The following is a 19,507-nucleotide window of genomic DNA, read 5'->3' as shown; positions in this document are numbered from 1 at the left end:
AAAAGATTTAGCTTAAAAGTGTTTCTGGTAGTCTTGATTGCGATAACGCTATACTGTGAAACTGAAATTGCATCAGTTTACTTTAAACATTTACACTATACATGAGGTGAACATGGATTACTATGAATCTGTATAATAAGATTTATTTGGGAAGTTTAACATTAAGCAAATCAATTTTGTTGACAAAAAGTATTCTAATAACGTTCAGCCGATCACAGGAATAAAACAGACAGAGAAAAATGATAAGAAATAATTTCTTGAATTTATTGCAACTCAAAATGTCATATTTTATGATTTTAATATGTTAAACAAAGTAAACTCTTATTCAGCAGCTTCTTTTCCCTGGGGAACAAACACAAAAATGAGTTAAAATACAAAGGAAATATGTTTTTTGTACATTTATATAAAATTTGATTGACTTAAAATGCATTTACCTTTCCAGAGTCCCGGCTCTTAGCCCTTAGTTTGTTGACCTGAGTCTCAGCAATGTCAGCACGTTCCTCAGCCTCCTCCAGTTCATGTTGAACCTTCCTGCACTTGGACAGGTAAGAGTTGGCCTGTTCCTCCTGTTGAATAAGAACATTATTAATTCTGATACTGAAATAAATGAATTGAATCAATGTTATTTAATTTAAACTTACCGCTTCCTCAGCCTGCCTCTTGTAGGCCTTCACCTTCAGCTGCAGCTTGTCTACCAGATCCTGCAGCCTGGCACCATTCTTCTTGTCCTCCTCAGTCTAATGTACATTTCAAAAGACAAATTTAGATTAACTTCATCATCGTGCTTAAGATCAATCATCTTAAGCAATCGATATTTAGTATTAATCACTTACACCCAATGGGGCTATTGTAAATCGTAAATGTGTGGTACCTTACCTGGTAAGTGAGTTCCTTCACTCTCCTCTCATATTTGCGGACACCTTTAACAGCATCTACTCCACGTCTCTGTTCAGCCTCAACTTCTGTCTCTAGCTCACGAACCTTCAGAGCAGAATGAGGAATTAAGTTTCCCATGAAATCATTATCTATACATTAGCTAAGAAATGTGTAATGTATAGGTCAGCTCCATTATTTTACCCTTGACTCCAGTTTCTGGAGCTGCTTCTTGCCTCCCTTCATGGCCAGGTTCTCAGCCTCATCCAGACGGTGCTGCAGGTCCTTCACTGTGACCTCCAGGTTCTTCTTCATCCTTTCCAGGTGAGAACTAGTGTCCTGCTCTTTCTTCAATTCTTCAGCCATCATGGCAGCCTTAATTTGAAATTGTATTTAAAAGATTAGGAAAACATTATACAGCTGTTTGAGATGTGCAGCATGATTTGCAAAATTATAAAAAATAACATTAAGCTTACATCAGTGATAGCCTTCTTGGCCTTATCCTCTGCATTTCTGGCTTCTTGAACAGTGTCGTCGACTTCACTTTGGACTTGGACCAGGTCTGTCTCAAGCTTCTTCTTTGTGTTCAGAAGGCTTGTATTCTAAAATACGGGTGAATTTCAGCAATTAAAATCATGACATGAACATATTACTGCAAAAAATGTAATTGACTGGAGAATTACTGGGGGTAAGATTATATTTGTTTACCTGAGAGTGCAGCAGTCCGACACGTTCACTAGCATCCACCAGCTCCTGCTCAGCCACTTTGCGGCCTCTCTCTGTCTGTTCCAGAGCTGCCCTCAGCTCCTCAATTTCAGCCACCATGAGACCGTTTCTACGCTCCACCATGGCAGCCTGCTCCTTGAGGTCTTCCTGGGCTCTAACAGCATCGTCTAGATGCAGTTGGGCATCCTGATGTGGAGAAATTGTGAGAGGGAAAATGTCACGAATAGACCTGTTCGGACTCATGCATTGGTGTTTGCAGCTGCTTTGTGCCATACCTTGAGTTGTCCCTGAACATTCCTCAGCTGCTTCTGGGCCTCAGCAGCCTGGCGGTTGGCATGACTCAGCTGAATCTCCATCTCATTCAAGTCTCCCTCCATCTTCTTCTTGATTCTCAGGGCATCATTCCTGCTCCTGACCTCAGAGTCGAGAGTGCTCTGCATGGAGTCAGTCACTCTCTGGCTGTTCCTCTTGATCTGCTCCATCTCCTCATCCTTCTCAGCCAGCTTCCTGTCCACCTCACCCTTAATCTGGTTGAGCTCCAGCTGGACACGCAGAATCTTGGACTCTTCATGTTCCAGAGTTCCCTTTAGATAAAAAATGTTAGACTCCATGGTTGACTGTGTAAGTGTATTTTGACATATGTGCACGTGAAATTTGTAATTCTTTATTTCACCTCAGCTTCCTCCAGAGCAGTCTGGATCTCAGACTTCTCTGTCTCCACCTGCTTCTTGGACTTCTCCAGCTCATGGATGCTCTTTCCAGTCTCACCAATCTGTTCAGTCAGGTCGGAGATCTCCTCTGCATTGAGGGTTGAACATTGTAATTAATTTGCAAGCCATGAGTAGGCCTTGCAGTGTTGTTGATTTCTACCATCCAAACTAAATATGATGTGTCAAATTAAAAATAATATATTTTATGCTTTAATCATGAATAATCGACTCACGTTGAAGGTTCTTGTTTTCACGTTTCAGGGTTTCCAGCTGATCCAGAGCTTCTTCATAGGAGTTCTTCATCTTGAACAGCTCAGTGCTGAGAGAACGAGCCTCTTTCTGAGCTCCCTCAAGCTCTGCCTGACCCTCCTCATATTTCTGCTTCCATTCTGACAGAACCTATAGAATAAATTTTTTGAAGTCACAAATGTTCAGGAACTGGAAATGAATCACCAATTTTCTGGAACTACAACTAGTTTCCATGAAGTCATGATAATTAATCAATAAACACAATAATCAACACACTTTGTCAAAGTTCCTCTGCTTCTTGTCAAGGTTGGCAGCCAGTCCATTGGCTCTCTCCACATCAATCATGAGGTCCTCAACCTCACCCTGGAGTCTCTGTTTGGTCTTCTCCAGAGAGGCACATTTGGAATTCACAGCCTCAATCTGCTCCTCAGCCTCCTGAAGGCGTTGGGCAAGCTTTTTCCTGTTAATGATTTGCAAAATGTACATATAATACTGCTTGTGGTACTGGTACGAATACCACTTTGAAACACATTTCTAATTCCTCTGGTAGAAAGAAGCATGTTTTTCTTACTTTGCCTCCTCAAGCTCCTCTGTGCGCTGGATAGCATCAGTTTCATACTTGCTCCTCCACTGAGCCACCTCACTGTTGGCCTTAGACATTCCACGCTGCAGTTCAGCCTTGGCCTCCTGCTCCTCCTCAAACTGTTCCCTCAGGAGATCACAGTCATGGCGAGCTGATTGCACACCATGTGCGAGAGCATTTTTAGCCTGGCAAAAATTTATCAAAGAAAAGGAATGTAACATACACATATACGCCATAATTTAAAATCATTAAACATTTTCATAATTAGTAAATCCTCTGCACCTTAACTTCTTCCTCAATCTGTCTCTTAAGCTCGTCGATCTGCTGTGTGAAGGCCTGCTTTCCTCTGGTCAGCTGAGAGACAAGAGCTTCTTTCTCTTCAAGTTGACGACCAAACTCACCTGAGTGGAAATTAATGTTTTGGGGTTTTTCCCAGAATATTTGTTTGTTTATATATATTTTTAAAGTTAGTTATGGTAAAATAGCATATTAGCAACCATGCAGTGAAATAAGAATTTAATTAAAAACACTTGCCATTCTCTGTCATCAGTCTTGCCCTCTGAGCATTGATGTCATTGTTCTGGCGAACATTTTCATCGTTCTTCGTCTTGATCTCACTAAGCTGGTCCTCAAGTGTACGGCACATCTTCTCAAGATTTCCCTGTGAATGAATGTTTAAACATTTCAGTGGTTTTAGTTCCTGTTTCACTATAGTGGCAACAGCATTTGGATTCAATTATACTTCACTACCTTTGCTTTGGCAACAGCCTCCATGTTGCTGGAGAGGTCATCTATCTCCATCTTGTATTCACTCTTCTCCTTTTCAAGCTTCTGCTTGACACGCTGGAGGTTGTCGATCTGCTCTCCCAGCTCTGCAACACTGTCAGCCTGCTTCTTACGGAGAGCGGCAGCAGTGGCTTCATGCTGCAGGGTGGACTCCTCAAGGTCACGACGCAGCTTCTGGAACTCAGCCTCACGCTTCTTGTTCATCTCAATCTGAGCAGCAGTGGCTCCTCCAGCCTCCTCAAGCCTCTCACTGATCTCTTCAAGTTCCCTGGAGAGGTCAGCTCTCTGCTTCTCAACCTTGGCACGAGCAGCACGCTCAGCCTCAATCTCTTCCTCCAGTTCCTCAATACGAGCCTTTGTAAAATATAATATTAATGAGATTAATATATATATACTGTATGTAATTATTAAGTATCTACATTCATGATAATTACTTATATGGTATTTTAGAGCAAGCATTACACACCTGGAGCTCTTTGATTTTCTTCTGCAGCTGAGCACCCAAGGATTGTTCATCTTCAATCTTACTCAACAGCTGGCTTGTCTCAAAGTCCTTCCTGATGATTGAATTACAAAATAACATTCAATAATAATATGTTTCCGATACGTCACAATAACTTCAATTTCCTTATTTCCACATTACTTCTTGATTTTTTCATCGGACTGCTGCTTGTCATTCTCCAGGTCCATGATGGATTCCTGAGCCAGTTTCAGATCACCCTCAAGCTTCCTCTTGGCTCTCTCAAGGTCCATACGGAGCTTCTTCTCTTGCTCCAGAGAACCTTCAAGCTGCATATTTATAATTTTGCTTGTGATTATATAACATACATAATTTCTTAATTATACATAACTTTGATACATTACATGTTGAACTCACATCATCCACTTGCTGCTCCAGCTTGGTCTTGGCCTTGGTCAGAGTGTTCACTTTGTCTTCCTCTGCCTGCAGGTCATCAAGAGTCTGCTGATGGGCCTCTTGCAGGGCCTTCTTCTCCTTTGTCAGCTTAGCAATGCTCTCATCCTGAGAGGCCATCTCCTCAGTCAGGTTCTTTACCTAAATGTCCAAATAAAAGATGTTTTATGATTGTTTGATTGTTCCACCATTATGTGATAATGATGACACTGACATTTAATTTACCTTGTTCTCAGTGGCATGTTTCTCCTTCTCCACTTTGGCCAGGGTAAGCTCAAGGTCATCAATGTCCTTCTTGAGCTCAGAGCATTCATCCTCTAGCTTCCTCTTCTTTGCAGTCAGCTCAGAATTGATTTCCTCCTCATCCTCCAGCCTTTCAGTTGTCTCTTTGAGTTTGGCCTCCAGCTGGATCTTGCTCTTGATAAGTCCCTCACACCTCTCCTCAGCATCTGACAGATTCTCTGATTCCTTGTTGATTTTGATAGATTGTGTTATCCATACAATAGTAACTATTTTCTTTTTCCTTGGACATAACATATAAAGAAATTATTCTGTTGCTTACTTACAGATGCTACTTGAAGCTGCAGATCATTCTTCTCCTGCAGAATAGAAACCATCTTCTCCTCCAGTTCCTTCTTCTTGGCGAGGGCAGTAGCCAAGTCTGTTTTCATCTTGTCATAGTTCTCCTTCATCTCTGCCAGCTCCTTCTCAGTCTCAGCACTCTTCAGAAGAGGCTTGATCTTGTAGTACACCTTCATCCATGGCCAGTGTTTGACATTCATGAATGAGCGAACGTTGTACTGGATGGTGTAAACTGCATCCCTATAGAGGACAGCACATTCAATTAAATATTTTGCCATATAAGGAACAATAAATGTGTTGCTATTAGTAGGATTTAACATTTTAAATATGCCTCGTTGCTGTCATCTTCACAAACTCCTTCCTCATGAGGTAAGCACGGCACAGAGCCTGAGTCATTGTGACCAGAGAAGCCAGCTTCTCATCTCGCATCTCCTCAAGGGTACCCAGCAGACCAGCTTTGAAGAACACCTTCGGAAGGCATAAGAAATGTTTCATACAAATGACCATTATACTTGATTTAGAACACATTACCATTTGTAGATTGTTTACCTTTGTGTGTCCAAATTTGTACTCATCATGAGGCACATCAATTGATCCGAGCAGTTTCTCAGAAGCCTTCTTGTTGTCAATGAACTGGCCCTCAGGGATGACGCTGGCATTCAGTACTTTGTACCTTTTGTAAGAGTCTATGTTAATCTTCATAATATTCTTAAACCGGTCATTTATTTCAATGTATGTAATATTTAATACCTCTGCTTGAAGTCAGCATACAGGATTCTGCTTGGGAAACCTTTTCTGCAGATTCTGATACCCTCCAGTACACCATTACACCTCAGCTGGTGGATAACCAGGAAGTTTTCCATCAGACCTGTGAAAAGGTTGTCACATTGTGAGTATTACCACAAAACCAAAACCTTACAAATTCTAACATCATTCCTTGACATATCTTAGATCACCCTTCATAAACAACATTAAAATAACACATACCTGGTGTTTTTGACTCATTGGGAATCAGGCAGCGCACAAAGTGGGGATGCGTGCTCCTCAAGTTGGTCATCAGTTTGCCCAAGTTCTCCTATTGATATGAGACAACATCAGATAATCCAAATGAAAAGGTATATCTTGAGTGAAATAACAAACTTACTTACTTTAATTAATTCTTACCCTGAACTGTGAGGACACTGTCTGCATTGAACCACCCTTCTTCTTGCCTCCTTTCTTGGCACCACCTGACTCTGTGAATTTATTGATGACAATTTATTGAATTTTCTTTCCAAACATTCTACTTTAACCATTCCCCTTTTCAACATGTGTAGTTTTGGCTGAATGTGAACATGTGAGTTATAAAATGAAGTACATTGCATAATGTGTGTAAATTAATGTGCAGACTAATATTATGGGGATCTTGTAATTGAAGGTCAAATTGAAGTCATACCTTCAGCAGCAACAGCTGGATACAGGACAGGCAGCAGCTTAACTGGAGACTTCTGGTACAGCTGTATAACAGACTCATTCAGGGGATCCTTGTTCTTGTCCAGCCAACCAGTAACGTTATAGTCCACAGTTCCAGCATAGTGCACCAGGGCGAAGTGGGCCTCAGCTTTGCCCTTTCCAGGCTTGGGCTTCTCAAAGGCTCTGTTTTTACCAAGATGTTGGTCATACAGCTTGTTCTTGAAGGTAGTGTCTGAGGCCTTGGGGAACATGCACTCCTCTTCAAGGATGGAGAAGATGCCCATTGGCTTGGTAGGAGGAAATTCATAGGACATTTTTACAATAAATAATCATTTAAATAACATAGAAATTATACTATATATAATCATTAGTTATACCTTCTCAATAAGCTCAATACAGGCAGCCAAGTCCATGCCAAAGTCAATGAACTCCCAGATGATGCCCTCCTTCTTGTACTCCTCTTGCTCCAGGACAAACATGTGGTGGTTGAAGAACTGTTGCAGTTTCTCATTGGTGAAGTTGATGCACAGCTGCTCCATGCTGTTGTACTAGAAGTGGAAATAGAATAATTATTTTAAAAACTTTGAACATCAATATTGTTAACATTTTAGATTGAAATATCTTTCAAGGCAATGCCTGTCAGATATGAGTAATACTAATAGATTAAACCTACATCAAAAATCTCAAAACCAGCAATGTCCAGCACGCCAATGAAGGACGACCTTGGCTGCTTAGTGTCCAGCATCTGGTTGATACGGATGACCATCCACAAGAACATCCTCTCATAGATGGACTTAGCCAGGGCACTCACTGAGTTCATCACCTAGAATAAATGTCAGTCAAAGATAATGACAATTATTATTCATCTGTAGAAGGATCTTAGTGTATAATCATTGTATTGTGATAAACTTCCAACTTTAAAAATAAATGTATATTTTAAGCAACCTTACTGTGTTAACTATCCTTTCTGCTTCCTTTGCATTGCTCACTCAAATTTGGATGAAATCTTTGAACTTTTAAATCTTACATACCTGAGGTACAGTCTGTCCCTTGGTGACAAACTCATTTCCGACCTTAACTCTGGGGTAGCACAGAGCCTTGAGCATGTCAGCTGAGTTCAGGCCCAACAGATAGCCAACTTTGTCAGAATCTGAAAAATGGTATTGAATAAAAACAGAAATTACAAAACACGTTAAATACAACAGTCAACAGAATGCAGAAAGAACTATTTATGTTAGAATCCTTGAATATTAATCCATGTTGACATGAACTTCAACTGACCCTCTGTGCCATCTGGTTCGGCCTGTTCCTCACGCTGCTTCTGCTTGAACTTCATGTTACCATGGTGAAGCACAGCACCAGTAAACTTAAAGATGGCCATCTTCTCATCACCATTGAAGCCCAGAATATCGATGGCAGCCTGTAGTGAAAATAATTGTAACCAAGAATTATTGATTGTGATAGATATTGTAATTATTTGAAAAAAAAGTGTTTTTTACAAAATGTAAGTTTACAATTGTATGAGTTATGTGTTATGGTGATGGAAAAGACTTTAAAAAATGACTGACATCAGTAGCATCCAGCTCCTCTTTGTCATCAATACTGGCCACAGTGATCTGACCCTGACTGCACATGGGGAAGTCGTAGGGGTTGGTGGTGATGAGGGTCATTTCTGAGAAATAAACACATTAACATGTATGGACTTTGTCGAGACAGATGTTGAGTCTGTGTTGAGACTCCGCTCAAGAAATTACCCAAAATTTTGTAATTTTCTCAAGGAACTAACAAAAGTGCACAATCCATTTTCAATGGCATACATTTACAGGTCCTAGTTGAAGTAAGGCTTGCTCCCATTTTCAATTAACCTGCAAAATTCTTATGATGTTTATTGCACAAGATGAGAATATCTTGAACTACAGTAACACACAGTTATTAGTAATTCATTTTACCAATAATCTCAGGTTTGTGGTTGGTCATCATCTGGTAGAAGATGTGGTAGCCTCTCTCATCTGGAAGCTGGAATGTCACTCTGGACTTCTCCAGCAGATCTGAAAGAATGGTTCATCAACCAAAATTGACTCCAAGTAAAATCAGTTTCAATTTCATTTGGACTTTTACTGGATACTTACATGTCTCAATATCAGCAGAAGACAGTTTGCCACTTGTGCCAAAATGGATTCTGATGAATTTACCCTGTTTTGGAAAACGTCATGTTTACTTTTTAGCCCCAGTCATTGATTGAAGATACCCGAATGGTTAAAATTCTCTGTACTTACAAAGCGAGAGGAGTTGTCATTCCTCACAGTCTTGGCATTACCGTAGGCTTCCAGCAGGGGATTGGCTGCAATAATCTGATCCTCCAGGGAACCCTGTCATCCAAGTTTGACATTTTAACATCCTTATCAATTAATTGCTCTCTTTGGTTTAAACAACTTACTCATAGTAACAAACCTGAATCTTTCCTGAGTCCGGCTTCTTGGGTCCTCCCACAGAGATTGTTGCAAAGTACTGGATGACACGCTTTGTGTTCACAGTCTTTCCAGCACCAGATTCACCACTAGTTGAAGAGAGATTGATATTTAGAATTTTTTTTCATTGCTACTGGTGTTTGATTTATATGATTCCAATACATGTAAAACTTACGTGATCAAGACTGACTGGTTCTCTCTGTCTGTGAAACAAAATAAATATATTTTCTTCTATACTTAAAAGCCAATTAAATTGATAATCTGTAACTATTCTTGGCACGCACATACCAACAAGCATGTTCTGAAAGGCGTTGTCAGAGACAGAGAAGATGTGGGGTGGAGCCTCCATACGCTTCTTGCCTCTGTAGGCATTCACAACTTCCTGGTCGTACACTGGGAGCCACTTGTAGGGGTTCACAGTGGCACAGAACAGCCCAGAGTAGGTCTGAAAAGAATGAGATCAAAAAGAGCATTTCAACTCGGTTGATGCTGTATTTAAATACTATCCCACATGAATCAGTAGGAAGGGCGACTTTCTTACGTAGATCATCCATGCTGCATAACGCTCTTTGAGGTTATACAGCACAGAGGCTTCATTGAGATGGGTCATCATGGCCATGTCCTCAATTTTGTCATACTTGGGAGGATTCATGGGGGTAACATCCTCCTCCTTGACTGTTTTCTCCTGAAAATGGTAACACATGTTTAGTCTTAAACATTAAAACCAGTTTTCTTATTTTATATCCTTGAATGAAATACGGCCTACCTCCTTTGTATCAAGCACTGATACAGTGACTTTGGCACCGTCTCTCTTCAGGATTGTACATTTGACATACAGCTCCTTAGTATCAGCCACATATGCAGCACTCTTGGCATCAAATGGTTTGTTTTGAGCCTCAATCCTCTCCTTCTCTGGCTTACGGAGGTAAATGGCAGCTTTGCCATAGACGGCCATTTCTGCGTCCGTACTCATGATGGCGGCTTACTGTCAAAAGTACATTTTAAACACTTTCTTATTTGTAATTCATACTATTTGTATTTTGACAGCTGTTGCAGTTAGAATTCAAGCATGCTGTACATTCTCAATGTTAAACAACTTACCTGTTATTCCCACCTAATCACAGAAGAAATCACAATCAAAAGTGCCCCCCTTAAAATAGAGAACATTTTTTGAATTAAATCACTCATACATATGATTTATTAAGTCTAATGCACAATGCTCAATTTGCTTATTGTTCACACTGCCACACATTTACTTTTGACATATTAATTAGTAAGTATTTACATAGTCACAGTTTGCTCTTATTTACAGTGAAACGTATTGATACATTGAAATAAAATGTTTTCTTATACAACCCAACACTAAGTGTTACTATTACATCTGCTTTACCATGAATGACAGCTGAACCATCAGTCTTACTCACCACCAGTTGGAACCTGCTGAAATCCCCTCCAGTCTCTGCATGTCTTCAAGAGCCTTCTTATATAGAGGACATTCTGCAGAGCAGGCACAAACTAAATATGGTCATGTCTTTGAAAAGGCTCACATGGATTTTGTTTTACAATTGACACCTCATTGATGCATCTTGTATAATGAATTCATGAATTGCTGAAATTGAATTTGTACTATAAAATAATGTAATTTATTTTATTATTGTTGTTTTTGTTTAATAATTATGAATATTCCTCCCAAGAAAAGTAGCTCATATTAAATAAATTGAGATGTACATTCTTTGTTTAAATATATTCTGATATCACATTTACATTATCAAGTGAGAAAAAGATGTGCTGATTTTAATATATATTTTTTTAGAAAGGGCAGTAAATTGTCAAATTGTAAAACTCAAAATCTATAAATATTACATGTCATGTTTGCATTTTTGCCGCCATAACAGGCAATCCATAGGAAAACAGCTTACAAAGTTATATGCCTCCATGCCAAGCCATACGCCCCAATGGGGAACCCGATATTCTCCTGTGGGAGTAGTATTGCATCTATATATGTACAGTATGTATATATGTATCGGTGGCTCCTCGCCGCGAGGTGTTAATCTATCAACATTGAACAGAGTTAATCTTGTAATTGAATTTGAGTTATTTGAATAAAAGGAGTCTCTACACTGACACACATTTATACAACGGTATGTTTCTTTGTTTTTTTATTGATTTAATGATTCTTTGTCACATTTGTTCATGTTATATCATCCAACTCATGTTAGCTTCCATTTATAACATTCACTTCCTTAGTTAACATCTCAAACAAAATACCAAGGCATAAAGATATAATAATAATAATAATAATAATAATAATAATAATAATAATAATATATAATAATAATATAATACACTTTATTTGTATAGCACCTTTCATTAGCACAAGTCCTTTACAGACATTCGGGAATTGATAAAATAGTAGAGAACATCAATCGTAGAGAACAGTACCCTGGAGTTGTTACTGCGCTTTGAAATAATCTTAACCCTCCTGTTATATTTGTGGTTTGAGCTTGAAATGTCATGACCTTTCCTCATTTTATAAGGGGAAAGTGGTAAACATAAGATTAATATAAGAATATGTTTTCAATGTCCTGTACACACTTTGTATACAACTGTGTTGTTTACAAAGTGTAAACCTTTCTAAATTTTTTTTAAAAAGGTTGGCAGCGCCGCCCATCTCCGCGATCTGCACCCAGCTGACCGCTGCGCAATCCGCTGTGCGTCCCTGCTCCCCGTTTCTCCGAATGAAACCATTAATAACAGTGTGATTTTTTTGTAGATGTTTTCAATTGAATAAAACCAAAGAAAACACTGTGCATAAATATGGGTAACAGGGACACTTTGTCAGTCAGTCTCTGCAAATTGTGCATATAGACCCCTCCTCTTGCAACATCCCTCCTCGAACAACCAAGCAAACCGGCAAAATATGGCATAAAGATGTGGGTAGCATTTGAAGCCAAGTCCAGCTATGCATGTAATTTTGTTTTTTTTGTTGTTGTGGGCTATTACAATGTTCAGAGGATTAACACAAAGTAGCTGGGTCATAAACCTAAGTAACAGTTTAAATTACAATCAAATTCAGTGGTTTTATATTGCTGTGGACAATTTGACCGCAAACATTAAAAGTCGTCTTAAAATGTCCACCTCTCAGTGCGTATAACTTTGTTGTTTCTACTATTGAGTTATTTTAGAATGCCACGATGAACAACTAGTTTTGTCTTCCTCCATAATTTTTGTGCTTTTCTACATGATCTCTTGAGTTCACAAATGTTCCTATTTATCCATGGTGTCGCTTTATCATGAGACCTCATTTATCAAGAAAATACGAGTATGCGGATCTCCAGAACTTCTGAGATTTCCAAGAACTGTAGTTCTGCTGCATTGTCTGCTGCAAATGTTGTTCATAAGTGATATATTCTTTTTTGACTTTATTTGGAGCTAACAAAACGTCAAAAAAACAACAACACAGTAATGGTTGGAGACTGTTTTGTTCCCCAGTGTTTCTTGTGGTTTTCCCCCTCCTCAGTATTCCAGTGTTCCCATCTCTCCCTGTCTGTCTCTGTCTCTGTATGTTGGCATGGGCGTGACTTCCCTTCCCCATTCCCGGTTTCCTGCTCCACAGGCACACCTGCATTGAATCAGCTCATCATCTTGTCTGCTGCAGTTTATCAACCCCGGCTCTTCACCCATTCCTCACCAGATTGTTGTTTTAACCTCAGTGGTAGTACACGTTCCAGGTTAACGTAATAATTTGACAGTTATTGTGTCAAGCTATTTAGTGAACGCAAACCACTTTTTTCGTGTCCCAGGATCATCTCAGTCCTGCCTGCCTGCCTGCCCGCCAGCTGCCTAGCTTCCCGTACCTGCTGCCCTTCCCCTCAATCCCCACTCAACTCCCCTTCTTTCCACCTGCTGCCACCAGATCCCTTTCCCCATCATCATTCCAAGCCCGGAACTCGCCTGTAATTAACCTTTTTTCTTTACACACACCACTGAGTCCTTGTCCTGCCTTTGGCTCCCTCCTGAGTTTGTAACAGGAGACATTGAAATCGGATACTAAAATATAATTGATGCCTATCCCCTGCGAGATAACTACATCAAGTGTATTGCCGTAGCCTCAGTAACATATTGATCTATTTCTGTGCTATGTCAGAACCCGGTCCACTTGCCTTTTTAAGTTTGAGGAACATTGCACTTTTATTGCCGCTCCCCCTTGTGGTTTTGTCCAGCACACAAATAGAAAAACAGAAAGCACAATTCTTCCTGGCCCATTTGACATCAATATTGTTATTGGACCAATAATGGTCTCCATATCGGCCGCAACACGCTGCACTATGTAAAGCAGCACCTGCTCTGAAAATTTTGAGTTTTCTGGGAGACACTGCTAAGCGGGAGCAAATGTGAAAAATATATATGATAAAAAATATATAAACTGTATATACTGTATGTGTATGTCTGGCTGGCATATTGATTGATTTATATGAAGTGGGTTCCTTCATTTCCTCCTGTTTGTTATCTACGATAGTCTTACATGTGTGATTGTTATTGTGTTCTTTGGTAAATTTAATTTTCCCCGCAGGGACAATAAAGTTTGTATCTCCTCTTCATTTTAGAGACAGACCTTACTCATTTCTAAGTGCCATTTCTTTTCTATTCTTCGAATAGGTCCAAAGACTCCAATCCAATAGTTTAAAATGGATAAAAGGCGTGCAACAAATGATTTCAAGATTCAAGATTCAAGGTGTCAAGATATTTCACATACATATACATACGAGCATACATGTATATAGTGAAATGACATTGCAACACACCCGGCGATAATGCACAAGTACTAACTGCTCAATAGCTAACTGGCACAATAGCTAATAAATAACTAATTAATAACTAATTAATTATTAATTAATTAGTAATTACTACCTAAAACGCAATTCAGTGAGTAAATAGAATAAAATAAGAGTAAAAGAAATGGTAATATACAAAGTAGGAATAAAAAATAGAAATAAGAGGAATAGACTATTATGTATACAGATATGTGTAGTAAAGTGGCATGTGAATAAAGTGAGTAGTGTGTGTGGAGATATACAGTACAGTATACAACATTACAGCACAGCAATTACAGTTACACCCGGGTGAGTTCAGTGTCTTATGTCTTTTTTGTTCTCTTTTCCCTTTTTTATATATTTATTTATTTGTTTATTTCAATTTTTGTTTTTAATTGAACATGCTCTGTCAGCATGCTGGGCATACAACAAAGAGTATTTGTATGTCAGTGCATCTAGGACAAAGTTAGTCTGCAAGTGGAGTTCGAGTTCTTAACCTGCAATCCAACTCTTTATTAATTCTTAAATCATCAAGAACTGCTGCAATAACCTGTACAATGACAAGAGCACAGTTTTTGGTTATGGAGAGCCACCACCAACCCCCCTCTTTGGAGAACTATTTATCATGTTTGGGTCTATAAACAACTGATCACTAGTCCAAGAGGGGGAGAATCACCACGGGTGAGACAAATAAACATAGAACCAAACAGCATTTAGACAAAAACATAAACATTGGACGATAGCATGTATTGAAAAACAATGAATTAGGTCCAGGAAAACTGGAACTACAACTGATCACGTGGCCTCTTCCTGCTATAGTTATGGCAGTAAATGAGGGAGGAAAGGAGAGGAATGCAACCAGGTGGGTGCTGGGGTGCACTCGAAGCAGGTGCGGTGTGTGTGAGGGGACCGCCTGTATGTGTGTGTGTGTGTTTGTATAAGTTGTCCACCGGTGAGAGTACATAACTTATCCTGATTGGTACTGGTGTAGAAGGTCGGTATTATGTCATGGCGCCTACCAGCAGCAGATAGAGCCCCGAAGCCCACCGAACTCCACAGCCTTGTAGACACCCTACGGCTGCAGACACCCCGCTTGAACCGCTCATCGACTCCCATGTCCACCCACACCCTGTGTAAGGCAGTGGCCCGCCCTACCGCAGCCGTCCAGATGCCCCACCCGGCGTGAGCGGAAAGTGCCCATACACGTAGTAGAGTTCGCTCAGCGCGGGCCACCTGGATGTTAGCCTCCGCCAATGCCAGCAGGCCGCTAGATATACAGACCCTCCACCACCCTCAGCACCCGGGGCGCCCATTGCAGAGAAGCCGTGCAGCAGAAGCAAAAGGCCAACAGCCGCCCTCCTCACCCCAACCCAGGGGGCCCCAGAAGGCATCTGGCGGTGCTCTCCGCAGCCCCGGTACTACAGGCCACACACACCCCCCCCCTACGGGACACAGAAGGACACACAAGCCCAGCCGCCCTGCCCACGGGGCGGGCAACCCCAGCAGTGCACCGACCCGCTGACCACTGGGCCGAGATCCGAACCAGCGACCCATAACCCCCAACCCCAACCTGAGCCCCAGAACCCATAGCCATGCCCCAAACCAACACACGAACGCCAGCTTCAGGCTCATCCCCGGAGGCAGTCCAGCTCAACTCAGGTAAAGGAGCGGGCCCACCACTTGCGACCAGCACCACCCCCAACACCCCTGTGGGGCTCCGGGATCCCCCACGACGAGAGGCCTATGCATCATGGACGTCCTCAGACACACCTGGGCACCCACCCAACTGCAGAGCCCCGGCAGATGGAGTTATGTCAGTGATAAACGGTGCCCATATTTCATAAAATGTATTAACATTGTTTTTGGATATTGCCAATAGTTATTCCATTGAAATGTAATCTATTAATAACTGCAAGATATGGCAAGATATTTACCTGATTTGTCATTGAATTCAAAATAATTTGCTTGTTCGTTGCATGAGGAATTCTGTCTTTTGATGGATGATATTATCAATTTGAGATGTAATTCTCCAGATCTCATTTCGGATTTGCTCAGTGAATGAGTGGGCTTATTGGGAGTGCAACTCCTTTAGTCGTTGTTTGAGTTTATTTTGGCATTATTGTCTTTTCTTATTCTTGTGAGTGGAGAATAAAATTATACTACCTCTTAGAACTGCCTTAGCTTTTTCCCAGAGTAAGGATGGTGATACTTCTGGGGAGTCATTCAGTTCAATGAAGGAAGTCCATTCTCTGGAAAATAAATGGTTAAATTCTTTATCTGTCAAAAGTGAGGTGTTAAACGGCCACCTGCGGGGAGGGCTCCGTTTTTTTTCATTTATCAGGTTGAAACTAAGCTGCCTGTGATTGAAATAATTTCAGGATTATTGATTTTGGATATTGCGATGTTACTTATCAAGAAAAGGTTAATTCGAGAGAAACTTTGATGGGGTGGTGAATAATATGTGTGTTCTCTAGAATATGGGTTATTTGATCTCCAACAATCCCCAAGAGCAAGATCACTCATATTGTTTCTGATGAACGCCAGGATTTGTGAATGTTTCTGGCTTGAGAACCAATATGACCAACCAATTTCAATATAGAAACACCTATTTTTTGTATGATTCAGAAAACATCTGATTAACCCATTTAGCTTTGAGTTTGAGGTGCTCGGATGCAGTGTAAATTAGGAGAGTTTCAGCTGAACACAGGAATGAGAGACACAGATCAAAATATGAAAAACATTCCGAGATTTTTATTGCAATTCAAATTTGGTCATATTTTATGACTTTTTGACTGTTTGTCAAAAAAGAAAGGCTTATTCAGCAGATTATTTTACCTGTGGAAAAAAACAATGTAAAATAAGACCGAATTCATTGAACTGATTTGAACAATATTAAAATCGATCCATATCAAGCCATTTACCCTTCCAGAGTCACCGCTCTTAGCCCTCAGCTTGTTGACCTCAGCAATATCAACACGTTCCTCAGCCTCCTCCAGTTCATGTTGAACCTTCCTGCACTTGGAAAGGTAAGTGTTGGCCTGTTCCTCCTGTTGAAGAATATTATATAACATTGCATAACATTAACAGAAAATTTGCAAGAATTAATATTTATTATTTTACCTGAGAGTGCAGCAGTCCAACACGTTCACTTGCATCCACCAGCTCCTGCTCAGCCACTTTGCAGCTTCTCTCTGTCTGTTCCAGAGCTGCCCTCAGCTCCTCAATTTCTGCCACCATGAGACCATTCCTGCGCTCCACCATGGCAGCCTGCTCCTTGAGGTCTTCCTGGGCTCTGAGGGCGTCATCAAGGTGCAGTTGGGCATCCTGATTGGGGATTGTGTAAGGGAAAAAGTCAATAATATACCTGATGTTGGGACACATATATTGGTGTATGCAGCTGCTTTGTGCCATACCTTGAGTTGTCCCTGGACATTCCTCAGCTGCTTCTGGGCTTCAGAATCCTGGCGGTTGGCATGACTCAGCTAAATCGCCATCTCATTCAAGTCTCCCTCCATCTTCTTCTTGATTCTCAGGGCATCATTGCTGTCCTGACCTCAGAGTCTAGAGTGCTCTGCATGGAGTCAGTCACCCTCTGGCTGTTCCTCTTGATCTGCTCCATCTCCTCATCCTTCTCAGCCAGCTTCCTGTCCACCTCACCCTTAATCTGGTTGAGCTCCAGCTGGACACGCAGAATCTTGGACTCTTAATGTTCCAGAGTTCCCTTTAGATCAGTCTCACCAATCTGTTCAGTCAGGTCTGAGATCTCCTCTGCATTGAGGGTTGAAAATTGTATTTCATTAGTAAGTCTTGCAATGATGTTGATTTATTATATAGAAACTAAATAACTACATATGAGATGCTACATACAAATAATAAATATTGTGCTGGAATCATCCATACTGACTCATGTTGCAGGTTCTTGTTTTTACGTTTCATGCTCTCCAGATGATCCAGAGCTTCTTCAAAGGAGGTTGAAAGGTTTCCTATTGCCCATTTAATGATATTGGTGTGAATATGTTTAAAAAGATTAGCAGAAAATGTTAGCTGGCATGAATTTGTTTCACAAACTGTTGTCAGCGCTGGGAGCGGTGCTGCAAAACACTCTTCCTGGTGACTCCATAGTTTGACGACGGAATGTCAACGCCATGTGCTCAAAGATGGGGAAACCTGGAGGGGTATGAACTCAGAAGAAAGAAGAAGAAGAAACTCTTTATTTATCACGCAACACACCACACTACAACACATGCTTGCACACACACACACGCACATGCTTTGATGGTGGCCGGTGAAATGGATTCTCTGCTTTTGACCCATCCTGGCTTGTCCTTCCTCTGGGGGCACAGCCAGGAGTAGTGGGCAGCATACGTGGACGCGCCCGGGGACCAGATGATAAATGTCCATCGCTGGTCAGACGATGATGGGTGCATGTTTTTAGTGGGTCCTTACTGACGTGAGGTGGAGGAAACCCCATGTGAGCACGGGGAGAACATGCAAACTCCACACAGAAAGGCTCCTATTTGGGAGATAACCCGCCGGAGCACGGTGCCAACAGCGCCCCAGGTGGGAATCAAACCCAGGACCTTCTTGCTGTGAGGCAGCAGTGCAATGCACTGCGCCACCGTGCCACCAAGCGATGCTTGGTGATTGGACACCGTGTTTGAACGCAAGAAGGCTCATAAGTGTTGTTGGTACCAGGGCACCTTGGGCCGAAGGTGGATGATTGACTTTGTGGTTGTTTCAATGGACCTGAGGCCAGATGTTCTGGATACGTGGGTGAAGAGAGGAGCAGAGGTATCTATCGATCACCACATGTGGTGAGCAGGATCAGATGGTGGTGTGGCAACTGGACAGAACTGGGAAGTCCAAATGGGCAGGGGAAATGTATTGGTGTAAAAGTATACTTTTTGGGGAATTACAAGTACAATAACAAAGTAATTTTACTTTGTTACTTTACATCACTGGGTGCTTGAAAAACTTATCAATGACAAAACTATAAATGACTGGTAATCAAATATTTTCTTTTTTTTTTTTTTTGACAGTATGTTGCTTGAGTATGTACCCGAATATGGCCATGAAGTCACTAAAAATCACACACATCAGGCTACAGTCTCCTGCCAGTAACCTTGACCAATGCATTGGCTCAAGAGCTGCAGCTGCTACCCGGGTGCTGTGCTGTGGCTGCTCCTAGACAGTAAGGATAGTTAAAATACAGAAGACAAAACTTCCCACATGGGTCAATGAAGTAGAGGAAAACCTTAGAATAAAACAATGCTGCCTTGAGAGGAGCCATGTTGATCTGTGATTTAGTCCAAATTCCAAGTTTCTCTTGAGTGTCTCTTGAGTTGTTAAAT

General features: G+C 41.0%; 1 protein-coding gene across 1 annotated transcript; it reads right to left on the bottom strand.

Annotated features, from left to right (window-relative positions):
• Window positions 1-321: 321 nt before the first annotated feature.
• On the bottom strand, window positions 322-10,315 carry LOC307243003 (myosin heavy chain, fast skeletal muscle-like; the record flags this gene model as incomplete). Its single annotated transcript, XM_080017653.1, has 39 exons — window positions 322-342; window positions 435-566; window positions 642-737; window positions 877-981; window positions 1,078-1,248; window positions 1,350-1,475; window positions 1,582-1,785; window positions 1,875-2,183; window positions 2,273-2,397; window positions 2,543-2,708; window positions 2,835-3,018; window positions 3,130-3,326; window positions 3,424-3,542; window positions 3,676-3,802; window positions 3,892-4,281; window positions 4,394-4,484; window positions 4,571-4,716; window positions 4,805-4,981; window positions 5,066-5,308; window positions 5,407-5,662; window positions 5,754-5,890; window positions 5,972-6,095; window positions 6,173-6,290; window positions 6,410-6,497; window positions 6,587-6,657; window positions 6,858-7,161; window positions 7,252-7,422; window positions 7,548-7,697; window positions 7,906-8,024; window positions 8,156-8,294; window positions 8,443-8,546; window positions 8,824-8,922; window positions 9,004-9,067; window positions 9,151-9,243; window positions 9,326-9,431; window positions 9,518-9,545; window positions 9,631-9,787; window positions 9,884-10,027; window positions 10,109-10,315. The coding sequence occupies 39 exons, from the start codon at window positions 10,313-10,315 to the stop codon at window positions 322-324; spliced, it is 5,808 nt and encodes a 1,935-aa protein (XP_079873779.1).
• Between the last annotated feature and the right edge of the window lie 9,192 nt (window positions 10,316-19,507).

The sequence above is a fragment of the Zeus faber genome, assembly GCF_960531495.2.
Source record: "Zeus faber genome assembly, chromosome: 17".
NCBI lineage: Eukaryota > Metazoa > Chordata > Actinopteri > Zeiformes > Zeidae > Zeus > Zeus faber.
Note: the sequence above shows the minus strand (reverse complement) of the source record. Positions and strands in the feature narration are given on the sequence as shown.